The sequence below is a fragment of the Brachycentrus maculatus genome, unplaced genomic scaffold (genome assembly GCF_059751285.1).
Source record: "Brachycentrus maculatus isolate JH-2025_06_01 unplaced genomic scaffold, ASM5975128v1 h1tg000205l, whole genome shotgun sequence".
Lineage (NCBI taxonomy): Eukaryota > Metazoa > Arthropoda > Insecta > Trichoptera > Brachycentridae > Brachycentrus > Brachycentrus maculatus.
Window position 1 is genome coordinate 76,295 of NW_028280956.1, and position 20,324 is coordinate 96,618.

The window sequence follows — 20,324 nt, forward strand, 5'->3', positions numbered from 1 at the left end:
GAAAATTGACCTTGATGAGATAACATAGTGAAACGCTTACGCAATCAGCAGCTAGAAAAGAGTGAAAGAATCGTTTCTACTTTCTCCGTCACATACGTCATAAACAGTTTACGCGGATGCACCGCACGTTCTGTGTTAATACGTAACATAGGGAACCAGTAGACGCTAGCATATTATACTGTACATTAGCTGAACTAATATATATTAGTTAACAATTTTCAGTGTGTGACGAATAAAATGGAAAATAAAACAAATACAGAAAGATTGCGAGCTTAATCAAGCAAAGGAAATACTGTTGACAACATGATCTCCCAATGATCCCAAATACACTGTATGCATCGATAGCGTCGGCTATGACATAATAAGTGGTACGGAGAATTTGAATGCCTGAATAGTAGCTCTACAAGTGAATATATAGGTGGTATAAAACATCAACGAAATGAAAATAATACAGCTGAGCAATCGACTAATATAAATAGACCTTATAACCCGTTCGTCACAAATTTGATAAAAAAAATTTGCTAGGTGCAATGTATTCCAAATGTAAAAAAATATGCATTTATTTACGAAATTATAAAATCGTCAACAAATGCGAAGAAAGCTTTGCATGAAATCAAATGTTCTGTTTTTACATTCTAAAATGTTTCACTTCTAACGAGTGAGAGTTTCATGCGTACTTTTCTTCTTCTTATATTTATTTACTACAAACTTTTAACGAATGTACCTACCTACTTACAGATTTTAGTGCTAACGACTAGAAAGAAACGCGATCGTAGTACTGAGTAACGTTACCCGAGAATTTAAAAAAAATAAATCAGATGCAAAAGCAATATAGCCCCTCGTCGCAGAAATTCGTTGATTCTCGGTCCGTTAGTGTAGCGCAATTTCGTGATTTTGGCGTCTTTTTATCGTAGAACGTTTGCTTGGAATATAACAATGCTTACCTTTGGACAGTTCTTCATATAGAACCTTCATTGTGCTAAATTTGTTTAACCGGGTTTGCCGGGGCACTGGAAAAGAAAAGGTGCTCGTTAAAATGGCAGACATAAAGGTATGTATCCAAACAACCGTGTGGCGGCATTTTTTGATCAAACTTCTACCGGTTTTTTTTATTTTCTCAGTTATGAAATAAGTACATTTTATTTTTAAGGATATTTGCCAATAATGGCTTGCCCTTGACAATAATTGACCCTTTCGTACAGTAAAATCTCTTTGTTATGTTTTGTAAAAAATTACTGCAAGGCTATGCAGTTTCGCAAAAAAATGGCAGTGTTTGGAAAGTGTAATGGTCCAAATAATTATTGTATATTTTTTAATTTCGTAAATTTATAAGAATAGGAGTCAAATATCCGTATATGAAACATTTCCAAAAACATTATACGTCATTTGAATGCCAAAATCTTTTGATTTACGACGATAGCAGGTTTTGATAAAAAAAATGGGCTACTTAAAAAAATGTGTTTTTCAAATTTCATATTTAAGATATTAGATTGAGATCTTAAGTGTTAAACTGGTCACTTTGCTTTCAAGTAAGATGGTTAATTAATATTATTGTTATCTATTTTTATATAAATTAAAGTCTGAATGTTAATTAAATTCATAATGATTCTGTGTCTCAAATGTTGTATTTTCATGCTTAGTAAATAATAATAAGAGATTAAGGAGTGTAGAGGGTTAAGTACACTAACATCATTTACCAACCTCCATTTTGTTGCATGATCATACATTATAGTTAACACACTAAGGGCGTTTGTCCACTACCCGGAATTACACGGAATGTTACCGTCCGGCACGTCAGTTAGCGTTTTAAAACGACAATTGGCTTGGATTGGCATGTGCTTTTGTCCATATTTTTTCGGATCGGTGTTCTTGATCGGTGCGTGAATATGTTGCGCATAAATTCGATCACGCTAACCTGTCGTAGTCGTTTTCATTTTTCAAAACTGGACTTCCGGACTGTGAAATCCCGTGTAGTGGACAATCGCCCTAAGGACGGGGAAGGTATTTCTACCTATTCGGTCGATTGATGCTTAAGGACGGGAAGAGTATTTTTTACCTCATTTAGGACGGTAAAATTCCCTTAGTAGTGCTCAAACGCCCTTAGGGCGCTTGTCCACTACCCGGAATTTTACCTTCCGGCAGTCTAATTATGAAAAATGAAAGCGACTACGACAGTTTAGCGTGATCGAATTTACGCACAACGTGTTCACGCACCGATCAAGTGCGCCGATCCAAAGAAAGATGGACAAAAGCACAAGCCAATCCAAGCCAATCGTCGTTTGAAAACGCTAACTTACGTGCCGGACGGTAAAATTCCGTGTAGTGGACAAACGCTCTTAGTGTGTTAACAGACAGATATTACTTTTTACAAATTGACAAAGCTTTTCTCCATACCGTACACACTGATAAATAGTGTAGACCGATGCTATGTATGTATATGTAAATGTTAGTCCAATTGGAAATTAAATAAAATTTACCGTACTGCACTAACCAAAGTGGAGACATGGCTACCATTTTTATTTATTGCTCGTGTACCTATTAATGAAAGGAATTTTTTTTTCTAAAGAGAGCGTTCACCTGCCAAATTACTTGTCAAATGGCATTCCTTCAAATTCTGTCTTTGTTTGGTACTTTAATTTTTAAATCTTATGAACTATTTGGTTTAACTTGATATTTTTCGATTTTTAAAAAATATTTAATTATCTAAAACAATCTATCTATTTTATTAACTATTTTATTATTTTATAATCTGAAAACCGTTATTAACTGCCCTAAACATACAACGAACATACGTGATACGCGCGGGTTTTTCTTCACCGCTCCGCGCTAACCCGTATGACCTACGTGAAAAAGATATCTGTTCCAAAAATATTTAATGCGTACCGGATACACTGACAAATTTTTGTCAGGTTTCATACCTGACAATATTTTGTGATAACAAACGTTGTGATTTTTTTGCTTGTTTATAAAAAATATGCCTGAAAATAACCCGAAGGTAGGGTGGTTAAGTCATAATGTAAAGCTCTTTTGAGACTCATCATTTCACACTACCAGGTTAAAAATATTAATGTAAATACAAAGAATCTCAATTATTTTAAAAGAAAATGGTTTTATTGTACTTAGATTACATGGATGAGATATTGATTGCAACTCAAATTTGGTGGGAGAATTTCCATTCCTCTGCCTCTCACTCGCAGTCACCCTTAGACGCAGTATAGCGCTATGTAAAGTATAATTGTACTGTAATAGTTTATCTTGTTTTCAGTCTATGCTTAATAAGATGAGTGGGGACAATGCGGATAAACAGAATGGAGTCGCCGAGCCGGCCAAGAAAGCCGGTGCGGCAAAGCACACAATTGAAAAGATATATCAGAAGAAATCTCAATTGGAGCATATCTTGCTCCGTCCCGATACTTATATAGGATCCGTTGAGAAGTCAACAGAGGTGATGTGGGTTTATGATAAGGAGAAAGAACAAATTATTCAAAAGGAAATTACTTACGTTCCAGGTACATAACTCGTATTTTGTAATTGTTTAGTGCATCTCTGTTTTTATATTTTTCTTTTATTTTGTGCAGATAAATAATGATAAGCAATATTTTAAGCGTTGTTGCTCACTTAAGCTGGGTTTAACCCCACAAAGTAGTTATAAAGGTTCCATTGATATCTTAATGGAACATAGATGATATTAATATTTCGCTTTAAAATTCCAGGACTCTACAAAATTTTTGATGAAATATTAGTGAATGCTGCTGACAACAAGCAGCGTGATGCAAAGATGGATATTATTAGAATAGATATCAACCAAGAGACTAATACTATTTCTATTTACAACAATGGGGGAGGAATTCCTATTGTTATGCATAAAGATGAGAAGATGTATGTTCCTACCATGATCTTCGGCCACTTGTTGACTTCCTCCAACTATAACGATGAGGAGGAGAAGGTGACGGGAGGACGAAACGGTTACGGTGCCAAACTCTGCAACATTTTCTCCAGTAAATTCACTGTAGAAACCGCATCCAAGCAGTACAAGAAACATTTCAAGCAGACCTGGGGTGCCAACATGAGCAAGGCTTCGGAGCCTAAAATCAAGCCGTCGGAAAAGGATGACGACTATACCAAAATTATTTTCAGCCCTGATTTAACAAAATTCAAGATGGATAGATTGGACGATGACATAGTAAGTCTGATGTCTCGTAGAGCCTACGATGTGGCGGCATCCACCGGAGTGAAGGTTTACCTAAATGGTAAACGACTACCTGTAAACAAGTTGAAGGACTATATAAACCTTTTTATCAAGGGCAAGGAAGATGATAATGGGAGTCCCTTGAAAGTTTGTTACGAAGCTGTGAACGAAAGGTGGCAAGTAGGTTGCACGTTATCAAGTTCCAAAGGTTTCCAACAAGTCTCTTTTGTCAACTCCATCGCTACCACTAAAGGTGGCAAACACGTGGATCATGTCACAGACTTGATTATGAAAAAGGTAATGGAAGTGTTGAAGAAAAAGAACAAGGGCGGTGTAGATATTAGGCCGTTGCAAGTAAAAAGTCACATGTGGCTCTTTGTTAATTGCTTGATAGTAAACCCGACATTCGACTCTCAGACAAAAGAAAACATGACCTCGCAGGTAAGGAACTTCGGCTCAAAGTGCACTTTGTCCGATGAGTTTATAACATCCATCGCCAATAAATGCGGTATTGTGGAAGCCGTTTTGAGTTGGGCCAAGTTCAAGGCCCAAAAAGAGCTGAATAAGATCTCAGGCAAGAAACATAGCAAGCTGAAGGGGATTCCTAAGCTGGTAGATGCTAATGAGGCCGGACAGAAAAACTCTCTTCTCTGCACTCTAATTATCACAGAGGGAGATTCGGCCAAGACCTTGGCCGTGTCGGGATTGAGTGTCGTGGGGAGAGATCGCTACGGAGTGTTTCCTCTCAAGGGAAAACCACTAAACGTTCGGGAGGCTTCTCATAAACAGGTTCGCGATAATGTAGAGATCACCAACTTAATTAAAATTATCGGACTTGATCGTGAGAAAAAATATAACAATGTGGAAGATTTGAAAAGTTTGCGATATGGTAAATTGATGATAATGGCTGATCAGGATCAGGACGGGTCTCATATAAAGGGACTCATTATCAACTTCTTGCATCACCATTGGCCGAACTTATTGAAACATCCTTTCTTGGAAGAGTTCATCACGCCTATTGTGAAGGCCTCGAAGAAAGACAAAGAGATATCTTTCTATTCTCTGCCCGAATTTGAGGAGTGGAAGAGGGACACGGAAAACCACCATACTTACAACATAAAGTACTACAAAGGTTTGGGTACTTCCACATCTAAGGAGGCGCGGGAATACTTCCAGAATATGGAACGTCACCGTATCAGATTCAAGTACGGCGGAACAACCGATGACCACAACATCGAGCTGGCATTCTCCAAGAAAGCTGCCGACCAACGTAAGGAGTGGTTAACCAATCACATGGAAGAAGTCAAAAGGAGAAAAGAAATTGGGTTGTCCGAGCGTTATTTGTACACTAAAGAAACGCGAGATGTCACATACTCGGATTTTATCAATTTGGAGTTGGTTCTTTTCTCCAACGGGGATAATGTAAGGTCTATTCCATCCATGATTGACGGATTGAAACCTGGACAAAGGAAGGTCATCTTTACATGCATTAAACGTAATGACAAGCGCGAGGTGAAAGTTGCTCAATTAGCCGGGTCAGTGGCTGAACATTCGGCTTACCATCACGGAGAGCAGTCGTTGTGTTCCACCATTGTTAATTTGGCTCAGAATTATGTGGGGTCTAATAACATCAACCTACTGGAACCCAGAGGTCAGTTTGGTACTAGGTTGTCAGGAGGCAAGGACAGTGCTAGTCCCCGTTATATTTTTACTATGATGTCACCACTCACTAGGCTCATCTTCCATCCACATGATGACCCTCTTCTAACGGTAATATTTTATATTCGTTGTTGATATCTAATGTTGTTTCTATCTCAGAATATAAATACAAATTTTTACATTTTCTTTTTACATTGTAATTTATCAATGTCTGTTTTACAGCACGAATTTGAAGACAATCAGAAAATAGAACCTGTGTATTATGTACCGATTATTCCAATGGTTTTGGTAAATGGGGCTGAAGGTATCGGTACTGGCTGGTCAACCAAGATTCCCACTTTCAATCCCAGAGATATTGTCAAGAATATAAGGTATATTGGTACATCATTACAAAACATTTATTCATATGTACATTTTGACTGATGAAAATTAAATTAGTAAAATAAAGTTGCAAGAAGTTGGAAGTACTAATATATTAAAGTAAAAATGGTTTGTTAAGCTTATTTTTTCCTTTTTTATTTGAAATCTACAATCTTTAGAACAGATATGGGTTCAGAGGGAAGCTTTCAATGTATGTAATTGTTGTCTCATAATATTAGTAAAAATTGTTTACCTGCTAAAATAATCATTATCAAAAAACATTGAAATAATGGGTCTTTTTCGTATCAGTACAGGCGATGATATGTATTTCATCTCTTATCATTTATTCCATTGAATCCATTAGAAATTATTGGTAAATTCACTGGTACCTTTGACTAATGACTCCAGGCACCAGATTATGTATAGTTTTTACTCAAAAGTGTAATACAAAGTACTTTTTATTTATTCTTCGGGCATATTCCGTTAGCTTGTTTTGTTTTTTAAAACTTCATGTAGTATTTAATCATAATAATTGTGATTAAACAGGCGGATGCTCGATGGAGAAGAACCAGAGCCAATGCACCCGTGGTACAAGGGCTTCCGAGGCACTGTGGAAGGCTTCCAGGAGAAGTATGTGATCTCTGGCGAAGCGGCTGTACTGCCAGGAGAAAGGATCGAGATCACAGAGTTGCCCGTGGGTAGCTGGACCCAGAACTATAAGGAAAATGTTCTGGAACCGATGCTGGGCAGTGAGAAAGTTAAACCAATCATATCGGAGTACAAGGTTTGTGTTGTGTCTAATTTCTAATTTGTGCATTTGAATAGTGGTTTGTGTTGAGTATGGGCACTGCATCTAATTGATGCCATGTTGATTTGATTGTTTGTTATATGTGGGCAAGGTGATCAGTCCTGCGTGTTAGGCACCAGTCCGAAGTAATATTAAATAAATTGTCAAGAATGACGCCCAGAACGTGAAAAACAAATTGAAATAAAAAACAATGTCATGGTTTTTTTTTCAAAATCAGGATAGAAACTGATAAAAATATCGAAAGGATTTTGTTTAAATCAGAGATCAAAATCAAAGATATGTTAACAACTGTGCACCTGAAACCATTGCTAGTTATAGTGAGGTCATTTTTGGCTCCGGGTAGATATGTTAAAGCCTTGTTGATCATACTACTGGTCGGTTAAGGTAGCGTATTAGATAATTTGCCATTTTTCAACACAATTTTACTGTTGAAATCTCCGTTTGAGAGTTCATAATTTCGTAATATTTTTCAAATTAACGTTGTTGAAATTAATGAGCTTTTAATGTAACTATATATTATTCCTATATTATTTTTAGGAATACAACACTGATACAACGGTGAAGTTTATAATCAGCTTACTCCCCGGGAAGTTATTTGAAGTAGAGACTGAGGGTATCCACAAAGTGTTCAAACTCCAAACTACCGTTTCTCTAACTACCATGAATGCTTTTGACAAAAACAATTGCCTGCACAAGTAAGTTTTATGTTAATTACACTAATCAATATGTTTTACAAATACATATTATGTTTTTTGCATTATAAGGGTTTATTCCGATTGATAATTGTATAAAAATATTTGTCTCCTTTTATAGATATGATAAAGTGGAAGAGATCCTCAGGGAGTTCTATAGCCTTCGCCTTCAGTATTACAGCAAGCGAAAGGATTATCTTATCGGGCAGCTGAAGGCGGAAGCCGATAAACTCTCCAACCAGGCTAGGTTCATCTTGGAGAAATGCGACAAGGACCTTGTAGTGGAGAACAAAAAGAGGAAAGTTATGGTGGATGAGTTGCTGAGAAGAGGTCAGTTCATTTTAATACAAAACATTATATATGTACTAATGATTTTTCCCAGCTTCGCATTGTTTTCATTTACGAAAACTACTTATAACAAGTATATTTTGAGTTCTGATTTTATATTTTTAAGTTGTTATACATAATTTAAAGTGAAGGTGCTATTTGTTTGAAATTTTGTGATGTAAAATACAATGAGCATTTTCATAAAATATTCCACATTCAAAGAATAAAAGTATGCAGTAGATGCCTACTTACGTGATTACCTTATGTCTGATATAGGAGGCATGGAGACATCAGCGCCACGGTGGCTACTTTATTAACTCTGAAAAACTGTCAAAGTATCGAGGAATTGGAATGTGTTTAATACATTATATTCATAGTAAAGAGCGTTGACTAAAAATTTATTGCCTAATTTAACTGAATATATAAAATATAATAGATTTATATTATCCACTGACACTTCGTGATGGAATTGCATTTTTAATTTATTATTAGATTAAAACCAATATTTTTAGCTTTTCCACTTTTTTTTTTTTTTTTATTTGACCAGCGACCGGGTTTCGTCGTTACCGACATCATCAGACTGGTGATGACAGACCAGTCTGATGATGTCGGTAACGACGAAACCCGGTCGCTGGTCAAATAAAAAAAAAAAAAAAGTGGAAAAGCTAAAAATATTGGTTTTAATCTAATAATAAATTATAAAATATAAAACGTTGACTAAATATGTGTTGATTAAAAATTTGTGTTTGATTGATCTGAGAAAATTTAATATTAATGAAGTGTTCCATCGTCACTGGACAAATATTTTGAATTACCTAATGTCTAAGTTACTCTGAAATCTAGCTAACTCAAGTGGCTTATGCAACACCGCTTATCATGTCCCTACTCAGGCTTCAAATTTATAAGTTTTATAGCCTATGGCTACTTGTGAGTGGATTTACTCTTTATGTTTAAAGTTACTATAATTTCATGTAATTCATGAGTGAAAATTCTAGGCAAAATCACTCGCCATCTTGCTAGAGGCATGAGTTTATTATACATTTCATTGATTATAAGTTAGCGGACAAATAAATATATACAAATGTACATATAAACATTTAGTACATATTATGGAATAGATCATTTGTTCAAATGACATGGTTTAAATTTTTTTTTTCATCTCAAAGGATATGATCCTGACCCTATCGCCGCATGGAAGAAAAAGGTCGCAAAGCAATCAGGAGGCACGGAAGAGGAAGAAGCCGAGGAAAGCGATGAAGAGAAGGAGGAGGAGGATGTGAAACCAGGGAAAGGAGGCAAAGCAATTGATCCCGGTAATATTTCACTTTAACATACAAAAATAAAAATATACTTTTTCTGAGCTTTTCTGAGAAGTGCGTCGGAATATGTCTGTTCAGTTTTTTTTAATCTATCTATCCAATTCTTTCAGATAAAGCATTCATGAAATTAGGCGATGTTAAGAAGTTCAACTACCTCTTGGGAATGTCCATGTGGATGTTGACTAAGGAAAAGAAGGATGAGTTATTGAAACAGCGAGACCTAAGAATCGCCGAACTGAATGCGCTACAGTATGTATATTATTTTTTATTTTTACTTAAATGTTTGGAATCATGAATACATTTTTAATGCCTGTGAAACATTTTCAGAGCGAAAACGCCATCGATGCTTTGGAGGGATGATTTAGATGTATTTATGGATAAATTAGACGTTGTTGAGGAAAAAGAACGCAGTGAGGAGCTCGGATTAAACAAGAAGACAAAGGCAATAATGGTATGTCTTATTTGATACAGTTACATTTTAAAGAATTATATCTATTGAAATTTTCAACAGCTTGCAACTTACAAGTCAAATATATCAAAAGATTTAAAAAAAACTTGATTTCATTCCTCTAAAAAAATTCAAATCAAATGTTTGTAAAGATTTCACATATTTCCTAGATTAACATTAATCTTTATAAAAAAATATCCGCAAAGTTAACCGTTAGAGTGCTGAGAATCTATATATCGACCCTTAAAATGTCTGATTCGTCCAATACTGGTGTTGAAAGGGATTATGTTTTTTTTATACTCAAAGATTTTTATACTCAAATTGGAATGTTTACCAATTGGAAGATAGTGAAATAGTGATAGTGAAAACTCCAAGGATGAGCTAATTTCACACAACTTTGACACATCTTGTGAAAAAAAAATTATTTAAAAAAATATATATTTGTGTTTTTATTATTTACAAAAATACTTTGATTTCATACTATTTCTTTGAGCCCAAGCGGCTCATTATTAGAAATAGGTATGTATCAGATTGTAGTAGAGTTGGTTCGAACCGAGAAACTCTGACTCAAGAGTCCGCTACACTAACCACGGGACCACAACTTGACACTGAATGAAAATGGTTTTTTACAGTATTTTTTTTTCTCAAAATTGCTTTTAATAAAAAATATACATGTATGTTTATTATAAAATGCATTATTATTTGAGTAGTTTGATATATTGTCCACCAAGAACGAAATACTAAAATCAGTTAAAATTTTCTGAAAAATATTATTGATTTTATATACACCTAATAAAAAGGACTTTTCTTGCAAACAAGTCTTCAGCAATGTAAGCGTACATTTAAGAAGAAATCTCAGCACTAAAACGGTTAAAATACAATTATTGGATTACTTTTATCATTTAAATGAATGTGTATGTATGTTAATCTCTATTGTATTTGTTTTTAATGCTCTCACTAGGCTGAAAGGATGAAGGTGATTATAAAGTATTTATTAAATAATCAAAAGCTTAATTGAGTCACATCAGCACCCCAAAATTTGTCTCAATTACTGTCCGCCCCAATCAATCGAAGGCAATCTAAAATTAAGCAACCAATATTTTATTCATTGTTCCCTTTGTGTAGTACCACTTAAAAACTCTATTTCACTACTACCGGTACCGTAATAACCATTCTGTCTTCAGGTTAACTATAGACTATAACTAACTTCTATAGCGTGTAGTTGACCTGATGATAGAATGGTTATTCCGAAACCAGTAGTCGTGAAGTAGTGTTTTAAAGTGGTATTACACAAAGCGAACGATGAATTATAAAGAAAGTGTTATGCAATTACATTACCATAAAGTTATCAATGCTTTTCAAATACAAAATAAACTGTATTCTGATTAGTCGCGGGCCCAAATGGTTTATCATCATCAGCGTCTCTAACTTTATCAATTTTTTTTATGTTTTGATTTAATAACATCAATAATTGCATTCTCTCAGTTTCCATATTCATAAAGTGGTAAATTATTATTTATTGTCTTCATAATTGCCAATATGGTGCAACATTGTGTTAATGTGACATGTAAGATGTTAATGTATTGGTTCCTTGGCTCGGATTCCATTCTTTAAGATTTGGCCAATCAAGCAGAATCAACTGTATTGCAACATGATAACATTATTTAACACAAGTAATTCAGCTTGTGATTGCCTTGTGTCAAGGGAAATCGTCTCAAATAATCAATTGACAATTGTTTGCACCATGGCACAGTTGAGTAGATGCTTGACTGTGAATCTTGCATCGCAGGTTCAATTTTTACAAGTTGTAAAATGAATTTTTATTCATATTGGTTTAGGTGTTTGTCATGTTTTATTTATTTTTTTAATTTAATATTGATTTAAATTAGCTATGATATTTTTATAGTGCTTGACTCTTCCGTTTTGTATGTAATTTTGTAACTAAGTAAGATTTCTATGTTTCATTTGAAAAAAGCTTAAGATTGTTGTTATTTTACAGAATAAGAATAATAAGAACAGGAAATCCCTTATGGATACATTACCCTCCAATGACGGAAGGAGGATTGAACCCAAAATTCACGATGAACTTATCAAGAGGATTGTAGCTGCAGAGAAGTTGAAGCAGAGAAAAGAGATCAAGAAGGAATATGATCCTGTAAGTAATATTTGTAATATATTAACCTTAGCCAAAATTAAGAGTAATGTAAAAATAATTTTTTATATCCATGTATAAAAATGTGTGTAAGGCCCAGATCTCAAGCGTTCAAATCAGAATGCTCAGATCCGTGCTCAGGGCTCGACGTGTCCTTATGCAAATTTTTTTTTTGAATTTGAATTTATATGGAATTCTTTTTTGTTTTTTAGAATTTATATAGAAAAAATATTTTTATATATATTTTTTTAATTCCTTACATTTTAATAACTCTTTTATTTTCTAAACCATATAATTATTTCGTAGAAAAACTTATTTTTTCAATGATAAAACAATGTTTTATAAAAATAATCATTTACGTAAAATGTTACCTGGATTTTGAGATAATAAAGTTGTGATTGGCCTTAAAAAATGCCATTTAATGTGAAGACCCCAGAGTAAAATGAAGTTTATTCAATGGTGAGAAGAAATATTAACCGTACATTGGAGTTGTTTAATGAATTTAATGTTTATTTGTTGTATTTCAAGGGCTTATTTGCGAATGAAGAAAGCGTAGAAAACCATAAAAGCAGCGTGTCTGCTGAAAATACAATAGTAAATAGTTGAAAAAATATCAAAATTTTAATTATTGAAATATTGCATCTGGTAGATTTGCTTCAATGCCTTTTCCAATTTCAGGATGACCCGAGCGGTATAAGCCCGATGGCTGCTGAGAAGAAGACCAAGGCTCCGAGGGTGAAGAAGGAGAAAGCAGAAAAAGCGGAAAAAGCGACTGATGGCATGAAGCAATCCAAACTGACCTTCAAAAAGGAGCCCGGCGCTCCAAAGGGCGCTGCTGTATGAACCACTTTTATTAGTATTACAAATTCATTTATAATGACTGAATGACATCTAATAGTATTTGTAAATTTTTTTAGAAAAAGAAGAAAACTATTTCCGATAGTGAGGATGACATTGACTTGTCGGGTAGTGAAGCTAGTTTTACTGCGCAGCCTGTAGTACCTAGAGAACGAGCAAATGCAAGAAGAGCTGCTACAAAGGTAACACATGTATTCTCTGTACCTTTCCAAATGTTTTGAAGTCTTCTTTATTGTTTTGCTCAATGTTCCGGCATGTTAGCCTCTACATTAGAGTGGGCCGTTGGTGTATGAAAAAAAAAATTTTTTTAGATATCAAAGACAAATGGGTCTAAAAAGTTGCATTTTTAATTGCACATAACGTAAAAAATATTAAAAAAAATATTCCATACTACTTTTGGCCCTAAACCAGAGCTCAAAGTTTTCTGAAAAGCTATTTTTTTGCGCTTTACCAGCTGCCATTTCGTATTTTAGTAATGTAGGCAGTTTAATTAAATGTCAAGATATGTAACACACCTTCCTTAATAAGCATACAAGGTCATAAGTTGCACTTTTTGTTGTTATAAATCAGTAGTGTTGATTTAGTAAGTCATTGTTTGTATCAGTATTAAGCCGGCGCGCGGCGCTCAAAGGGATTGGTTGCGCTCTCCGTGTTTTTTCTTATATCCCGGTACTTTTAAAATGTGTTATAATATTAAGTGTGATTAAGTATAAGTTAAAGATTATCTTTACGAACAATTAAAATTATTTTAAATACATTGTGTTAATTAAAAACGACAAACCAACCAAGATTCAAATTTTTACATTTTCATATTTTTCAACGAAATTCTCAATTTCCACAAAATATAAAATTTCACGTTTATAAGGAAAAAATATATATTGATAAAAGAAAAGTCATTCAGCAAGAAAAAAAATTATTTATAAATTTTGAAATTGGCTTTATATTTATTTTTCAAACCATAAAAATGACGGAATTCACAGATTTTTCTATATAAAGCAGAGTGCGAAAATAAAAGTAATTTTTTTTATTCACACTGTTTCTTACTATCGAATGAAGGTATTTTAGTCCTGTACATTATTTTAGTTCGTATAATACCATCTTTTGCTTTCTGGCCAGTTACTGTTATAGAGGCTTCTGTCACCATTTTAACGCAGCGTTCCACAAGGCCTACATGTGACAAGGGATGGAGGATACAGTAAAAACTGATCTTCGATTTATTAAAATCATCTCTTGAAAGCTGTCCGATATTTTAATTATGATTCGTGGTTGTGTAACTTATAATTTAGCCCTAATAATTATTTCCATGTATGTAGTTGGTAGCTTGAAAATTGAGCTTCGGTAACTTAAATAACCTTAATAATCTGTCTTCTTTCGAGTTTCGATGATTTTCTCAAATTTAGGTCCCGATATGGCTTCTGGTATCCGATAACAATGTTGAAACTGAGTTTATAGGATGAACAAAAAAGCATTCCTTTGAATGATAGGATCTTTTTTGATTTTAAATCATCCCCAAAGTTCCGGATAAACTTATTATTTCAATTACATAATTTGCACTATCCTATGGTTTTCTTATTACAATTAACCACACTGAAGCGTAACCTTTGACAATTATTTGTGTATTTTAAAATAAACAGTTGTCAGTTATTGAGAGTGTGCCATTTTTCCAGGTTGTTGGTTTACGATTTCAGGTTAACAATGTTCAATAGTAATATATTGTCACAGATGGTCCCAGCTTAGAATATGTAGTAGGTTTACAGGTACAGTAAAAATCATAATAGATAATCATTCACAAATCTTAAAGCTTTTCCAGTTGAATTAAAATTTCCCCGAAGACCAGATGTAAGTCTTTTGGAACAATAAAAGTCAAAGTTGCAGCCCATCGGTCGGAAAAACCAAATCGTTTACACACACTTGTTATAGTTGTAAAGTTTTCCTCTTGAACGATGAAGGATCAGGGAATGATTTTGAACTCACTGATTCTGTAGTTTCCTAAATATAAATATCTATTCCATTTTCATTTAAACAAAGGTGTTGTAACCTTGTTTTGATGTGCGATAATTTTTCGATTTATTTTTAAAGTTTGGCTGTTTTTCCGATGAATTTTTGAAGATTATTTTAATTCAATAGTGCCTATCATCATTTTTATATCGTTTCTACGATTTGACCTGATGGTACGCCAAATATGGGACCAACTACTTCACTACGTCTATGTTAGTAGCGGATTAAACTTATTTCTTGAATATTTTTGGCAAATATTTTGTGGCACATTTTATAAAACTGTATAAAATAAAACTAACTTGGTTTTTTACCACATCCATTATTGATACTTTTCTCTAACTGGTTTTGACAAAAATCTTGTTGTCTTCTGGAATATACATTTCTATGTCTATCCCTGAAGATAACAAAGTTCTTTTTGAAACCGGTTCGAGAAAAATTCCAAAAATAAATGAGGCTAAAAACCAAAATCTAGTATTATTTTATACAGGGTTTAGATGAACTCATTTCTGTTTAAATTAACATAATAATGTATTCAAAATAACTTTAATCGTTTGTTAAGATAATTTGTAACCTAAATTATAAAATATTTTAAAATCTAACTCGTTTTTAAAGTACAGGGATCTAAAGAAAATTACGGACAGCGCAACCGATTCCTTAGAGCGCCGCGCGCCGGCCGAATACTGATGGATATAAAGACATACTAAAACAACGCTACCTATTTATAACAACGTAAAGTGTAACTTTTGTCTTTATGTGCTATTTAAGTAAAGTATATTACACATCGTAACATTTAATTAGACTGTCTATATTAATAAAATACGAAATGGCAGCTGGTAAAGCGTAAAAAAATGGCTTTTCCGAAAACTTTGAGCTCTGGTTGAGGGCCAAAAGTAGTATCCAATATTTTTTAAAATATTTTTCTCGTTATGTGCAATCCAAAATGCAACTTTTTAGACCACTTTCATTGCTGAATTTGCAAAAAAACGTCATCGGCCCACTCTACTCTACATGTATGATATACCTCTATTCCTCCTGCCAATGTGGAGACTTTACCCTTACTCGCTTATCCTTAATTGTTCCTGTTTTTTGGACCATCTTTTTCTGCATCCCTGATGCATACTGATAGTTCCTAGAGGACGTAAACCAAAGGTGGAAAACTCAAAATGCCAAATCCTTTTCTAGTGGAACAAAAGGTCTGCTGACGACAGTCAACAGTCCGGCTTCTCCTGAGGAGTTTTACAAATGCTGAGAAGGTCCTAATTGGCCCACAGTAGATTATCCCTCCTGTTCCCAACACAGATTAAAATAAAACATTAGGAGTTAGGAGACACAAAAATCCACTTAATGATCTATAAACCTTGTACATAATAAGCAAGGTAAAGAATAAATGCAGTTCCCATCTAAAAAAAAACATTAGTAGGGAACCTGTAGCCTTAATATCGCATGCAGTCTCTTGACCGCTCTGATATTGACTTTTGCCAATTTAAAAAAAGTCAATATCTTTATATATAAGAATTCAGCTTCCATATGTTTGTGTCCGCAAAAATTGAAAAGTAGTTTAATTAGATAAAGGAATTTAGAAATGTAATAGTTCCCTACCCCTAATGTAAACATTTGTGGCTCCAATAGTACAACAAATGCAAATTTCTGATTATCTGATTGGTTGTGAATAAACTAGCAGTCAGTATTACATATGAGGCTGTGAAGTATGATGAGTTTACTTTGTTTTCAGATAAACACCTATAGCCAGCTATTGAACTCTGACAAGAGCGATTCAGACTCGGAGCCCGAGTTGTTTGACAACAAGAACGAGGATTCCATGGGACCGCAGACTATCCAGGAAAGTGATAGTGAAGATGATATAATACACGCTAAAAAGAATGGAAATAGCAAACCCGTTGCTATGGATTCTGGTAAGTTTTGACCTGGAAAACATTTCTTAAATTATTTACAAATTGTGCCCCATGAAGACAAAAAATAAAAATAAGAATAAGTGATCAAAAATAAATTCCAAAAAATATTTAAATTTTTATTCATATTTTTTAGTGAAAAAATAAGATAAAAGATATTGAAAAAGATTCATTTAATTCTTCTAACCCCTATCCGCACCCAATGTTGCATAGTGCACTGCATCGTATTGATGCAGTGTTATCTTGATCGTTACTTACATGAAGGCAAGGTGATCTCTCCTGCGCTTCAGGGACCAGTCCAGGGTAATATTAAATAAATATTAGAGTGTGAAATCACTAATATTTATGTTCAACCCCCCTGGGAATTGAAGCCGGGACCTCCAGGACGGTAGCTAAACACGCTAACCATTACACCACTGGGGCATCTTTTAGTTCCTGGTTAATACTACTTAATGCTGCTAATAACATAATCCTTTTCACTAAAACAACGTTTTTACAAAGGCGAATTTTATAAAAGAAAATGATAAATGAAAATATTGATTATATTGGTTGTTATAAACACAAAACGAGTCCACAATCCTTTATAGGTTGAGTATGTGAAATTAGATATTCCTCCCGAGTGATAATACCCTATTGTCTTTTTTCCAGACAATTTGTTTGACTCGCTGATGGAAGAATCCAAGGCTGACACTCCGTCACCTGTGAAGTCAAAGCCGGCCCCCAAGGCGTACGTTATATCGGACAGTGACAAGAGCGATGCGGGCAGCCCACCCCCGGCCCCTCGGGCGCGCTCCCCCGCCCCCTCGCCGCCACCACAGAAGGCCCCGGCCGGCAAGAAAAAGCTGTTCCCCGTGCCCCGCACTGGCGGCATCAAGCGACCCGCCAAGCTCCTCATGAATCTGTCTGACAGCGACGATATTTTCACCACCAAGGTTAGTTACACTCTATTTTAATACATTTATTTGTACAGTGGAACCTCGGTATACGTCCTTAATCCGTTCCAGATCATGAGACTTATACCAAATAGGACGTATCCCTAAAGTATTTTTCCCATAAGAAATAAAGGGAAAATGATTTATCCGTTCCTATGAAAAAAATCATATTTTTTGGCATGCTCTAATGTCCCTGATCTTTGTTTTGTGATCGATTTCACCCCCTTCGCTTCATAAGCCAATTTAATACTGTCTTTGTTTTTCACAATCGTAGAAATCGTTGTTCTCAGCATTAAGTATGCTGCATCCAAGTCCCGGATACGTATGCCACTTTCATACTTAACAATCTCTTTTTTCATAACTTATGGTTAAAGAACTTAATAATAATTTAAGAAGATTTCAAAATCACGTAAAATTCACAAAGTATCAAGAGTATCGCATGGTGTTGTGACTCATTTTAACTAACAAGTTCTTGCACGCACGCAAGTCGTATGCCAAATGAAGGGCGTATACCGAGCAAAATGTTTCGCCTCCAAATATGACGTATACCAAGTTGGACTTATTCCAAAGCAGACGCATACAGAGGTTCCTCTGTACATTGAAAATCTTTTCTTAAATGCACCATTGTATCGTTGGACTTTGTCAAATTTCCACAGAAGACTGCCAAACCCGCGAAGAAATCGAAGAAGGCGGCTGCCAAGGGGTCCGGATCGGATTCCGATGACTTTGTTCCCAGCGATGGGTCCGCCAAGGCTAAGCCGGGCCCCAAAAGTCGCCCCACGGCCCGGGCCAAGAAACCGACCAAGTATACATTCAATGACAACTCTTCCGACGATGACTTTTAACATGTTTGAACCCAGTGAAATTAAGTGATTGCATGAACCATACCCATACCCCAGTTCTGGTTGTGACGATCGGTGTTAGTTTTATTTTTTTACTATACACATTGACAGTTAATTAGTAATTAAATTATCAATTATCGTGATGTGACTGTTAGATATTGAGGTGAATACAAAGTTTTGTGATTATTTCGCTGTATGTTTCTGGTAAACTGATCTGTTCATGAGATTTTATCCATACTTACCAAATCCGGATATTTCTATATGTAGTGTAGAAATCAGAGGTTTAGGATCATTACAGCCTATCTACATCATTTTTGGACTGTGGATAAACAATTTCAAATTGGTTGTTGAATTTCCATCAGTGAAATATTTCATTCCAAAGTTAAAGGTTTATATAATATTTAGTCTACTATTTATCAGTGCTACAAAGGTATAATAAAAATAACTAATGTTATTTTTTCCAGATTTTATTTTTTGTAGATTGGTTTTTGTGACCCTAAGCTCTCTATATATATATTTAGAATTCCGGTATGTACTTATCGTTTTCTATTTTTCTATTTGAGTCATCTGATTCCAAATTTAGGTATGAAACTTAACTGAATTTGAAATTAGACAACTTATTTGACGTAATTTTAGCATGACCTTTAATTTTCCATTCTGACTGAGATTTAGCATGTTTATATACAATATATGTTTATGTGCCGTCTAAATATGTTTTCAGTGCCCAATTTTAAAATTTTATTTTTACTTTTATTTTATTTCTTTAACGTATGTTGATATGCTTGACTATTATTTAAAATAACCATTTTCTTGTTAACATTTTTTCATGAAATATTCCTAGTAAATTAAATTACTTAGGTTATAAAGTAACATTAGTATTATATAAACTACTTCATTTCATAAATGTTTTACGTGTAAATAAATACTATATTTATTTTTAAAATGTGTCAATTTGTCTATGTAGGATTGGTGGTTAATGGAGGTCTGTAGGTGATGACCCTAATCAGTATTGGCTCTTTCCTACCGAGGTCTAAATTATTATTTCAGTCGGTTCATTAAAGTTTCCCACCCAAACACTAAATTCTCAACGTTGGAATAATGCTCAGTACAAGTCTAGATTTAAACAATGTAGATATAAATAAGACAGTTTTATTTTAATATTTAGTTAAATTCCTATTGTCCTTTGGTGAATTTATTTAATCACTAGATTCAGCAAAATATTTTTGTGAGTTTTTACAATTTTAACATGCTAATGATTAAAATGTCCTATTTAATAAACCCACTTTTAAATGAATCGTGACTTTTTTATTTATAGCAATTTTATTATTATTTTGATGTAATACTCTCATACTGTAAAAGATGTACGTGTAAATTTTGAATACTAAATAAAAGAAATGTGGTCCTCTATTTGTGTAATTCTTATGAAGTCGGAGCGCCAATTATGTCTTGACATTTTCTAGATTTATTTTATTACCTAGAATATTTAACAGCAGAAAGACAAAAACGTGATGAATGGTACATACTTCTTCTCTTCTTCTTTTCCCATGTTCGCTCCCTAGGTGGAGTATATGGCCAACACGAGACGTCTCCCAAGTCACTCTGTCACGCGTCATCTCCTTGGCTTCCTCCCAAGTCAGTCCGGCGTCTCGAAGTTCCGCTGAGTATAGTCGGTGAATGGTCGTCAGCGGCCTTCCGGGGCGCCGGAATCCTCGGGGTTGGAAGAAGAGACATGAGGGGTTGATGCTCTCAGGTGGCGTTCTAAGGACATGTCTCAACCATGTCCACCTTCTCTTCAGGACTTCCAGTACATACAGATTTATGATTTAAATG

At 34.5% G+C, this 20,324-nt stretch overlaps 1 protein-coding gene across 2 annotated transcripts; it reads left to right on the forward strand.

Annotated features, from left to right (window-relative positions):
- Positions 1–841: 841 nt before the first annotated feature.
- Positions 842–19,899, forward strand: LOC148307165 (DNA topoisomerase 2-like). Of its 2 annotated transcripts, XM_088263843.1 has the most exons (17): positions 842–1,051; positions 3,266–3,509; positions 3,714–5,959; positions 6,071–6,219; positions 6,755–6,992; positions 7,554–7,711; positions 7,830–8,038; positions 9,202–9,348; positions 9,465–9,603; positions 9,682–9,805; positions 11,802–11,957; positions 12,483–12,548; positions 12,633–12,791; positions 12,872–12,994; positions 16,543–16,723; positions 17,369–17,652; positions 18,309–19,899. In XM_088263843.1, exons 1-17 carry the CDS (start codon positions 1,037–1,039, stop codon positions 18,495–18,497), a joined length of 4,827 nt encoding a protein of 1,608 aa, XP_088119969.1. In that variant the 5' UTR covers positions 842–1,036; the 3' UTR covers positions 18,498–19,899. The 2 variants fall into 2 exon arrangements, with proteins under 2 accessions (XP_088119969.1, XP_088119970.1); XM_088263844.1 differs by lacking the exon at positions 12,483–12,548.
- Positions 19,900–20,324: the final 425 nt, after the last annotated feature.

Coding starts and splice junctions, on each gene's coding strand:
- LOC148307165 (XM_088263843.1), top strand. Junction 7,712..7,829: donor AAAAACAATTGCCTGCACAA/GTAAGTTTTATG, acceptor CTCCTTTTATAG/ATATGATAAAGTGGAAGAGA. Junction 9,806..11,801: donor AGAAGACAAAGGCAATAATG/GTATGTCTTATT, acceptor GTTATTTTACAG/AATAAGAATAATAAGAACAG.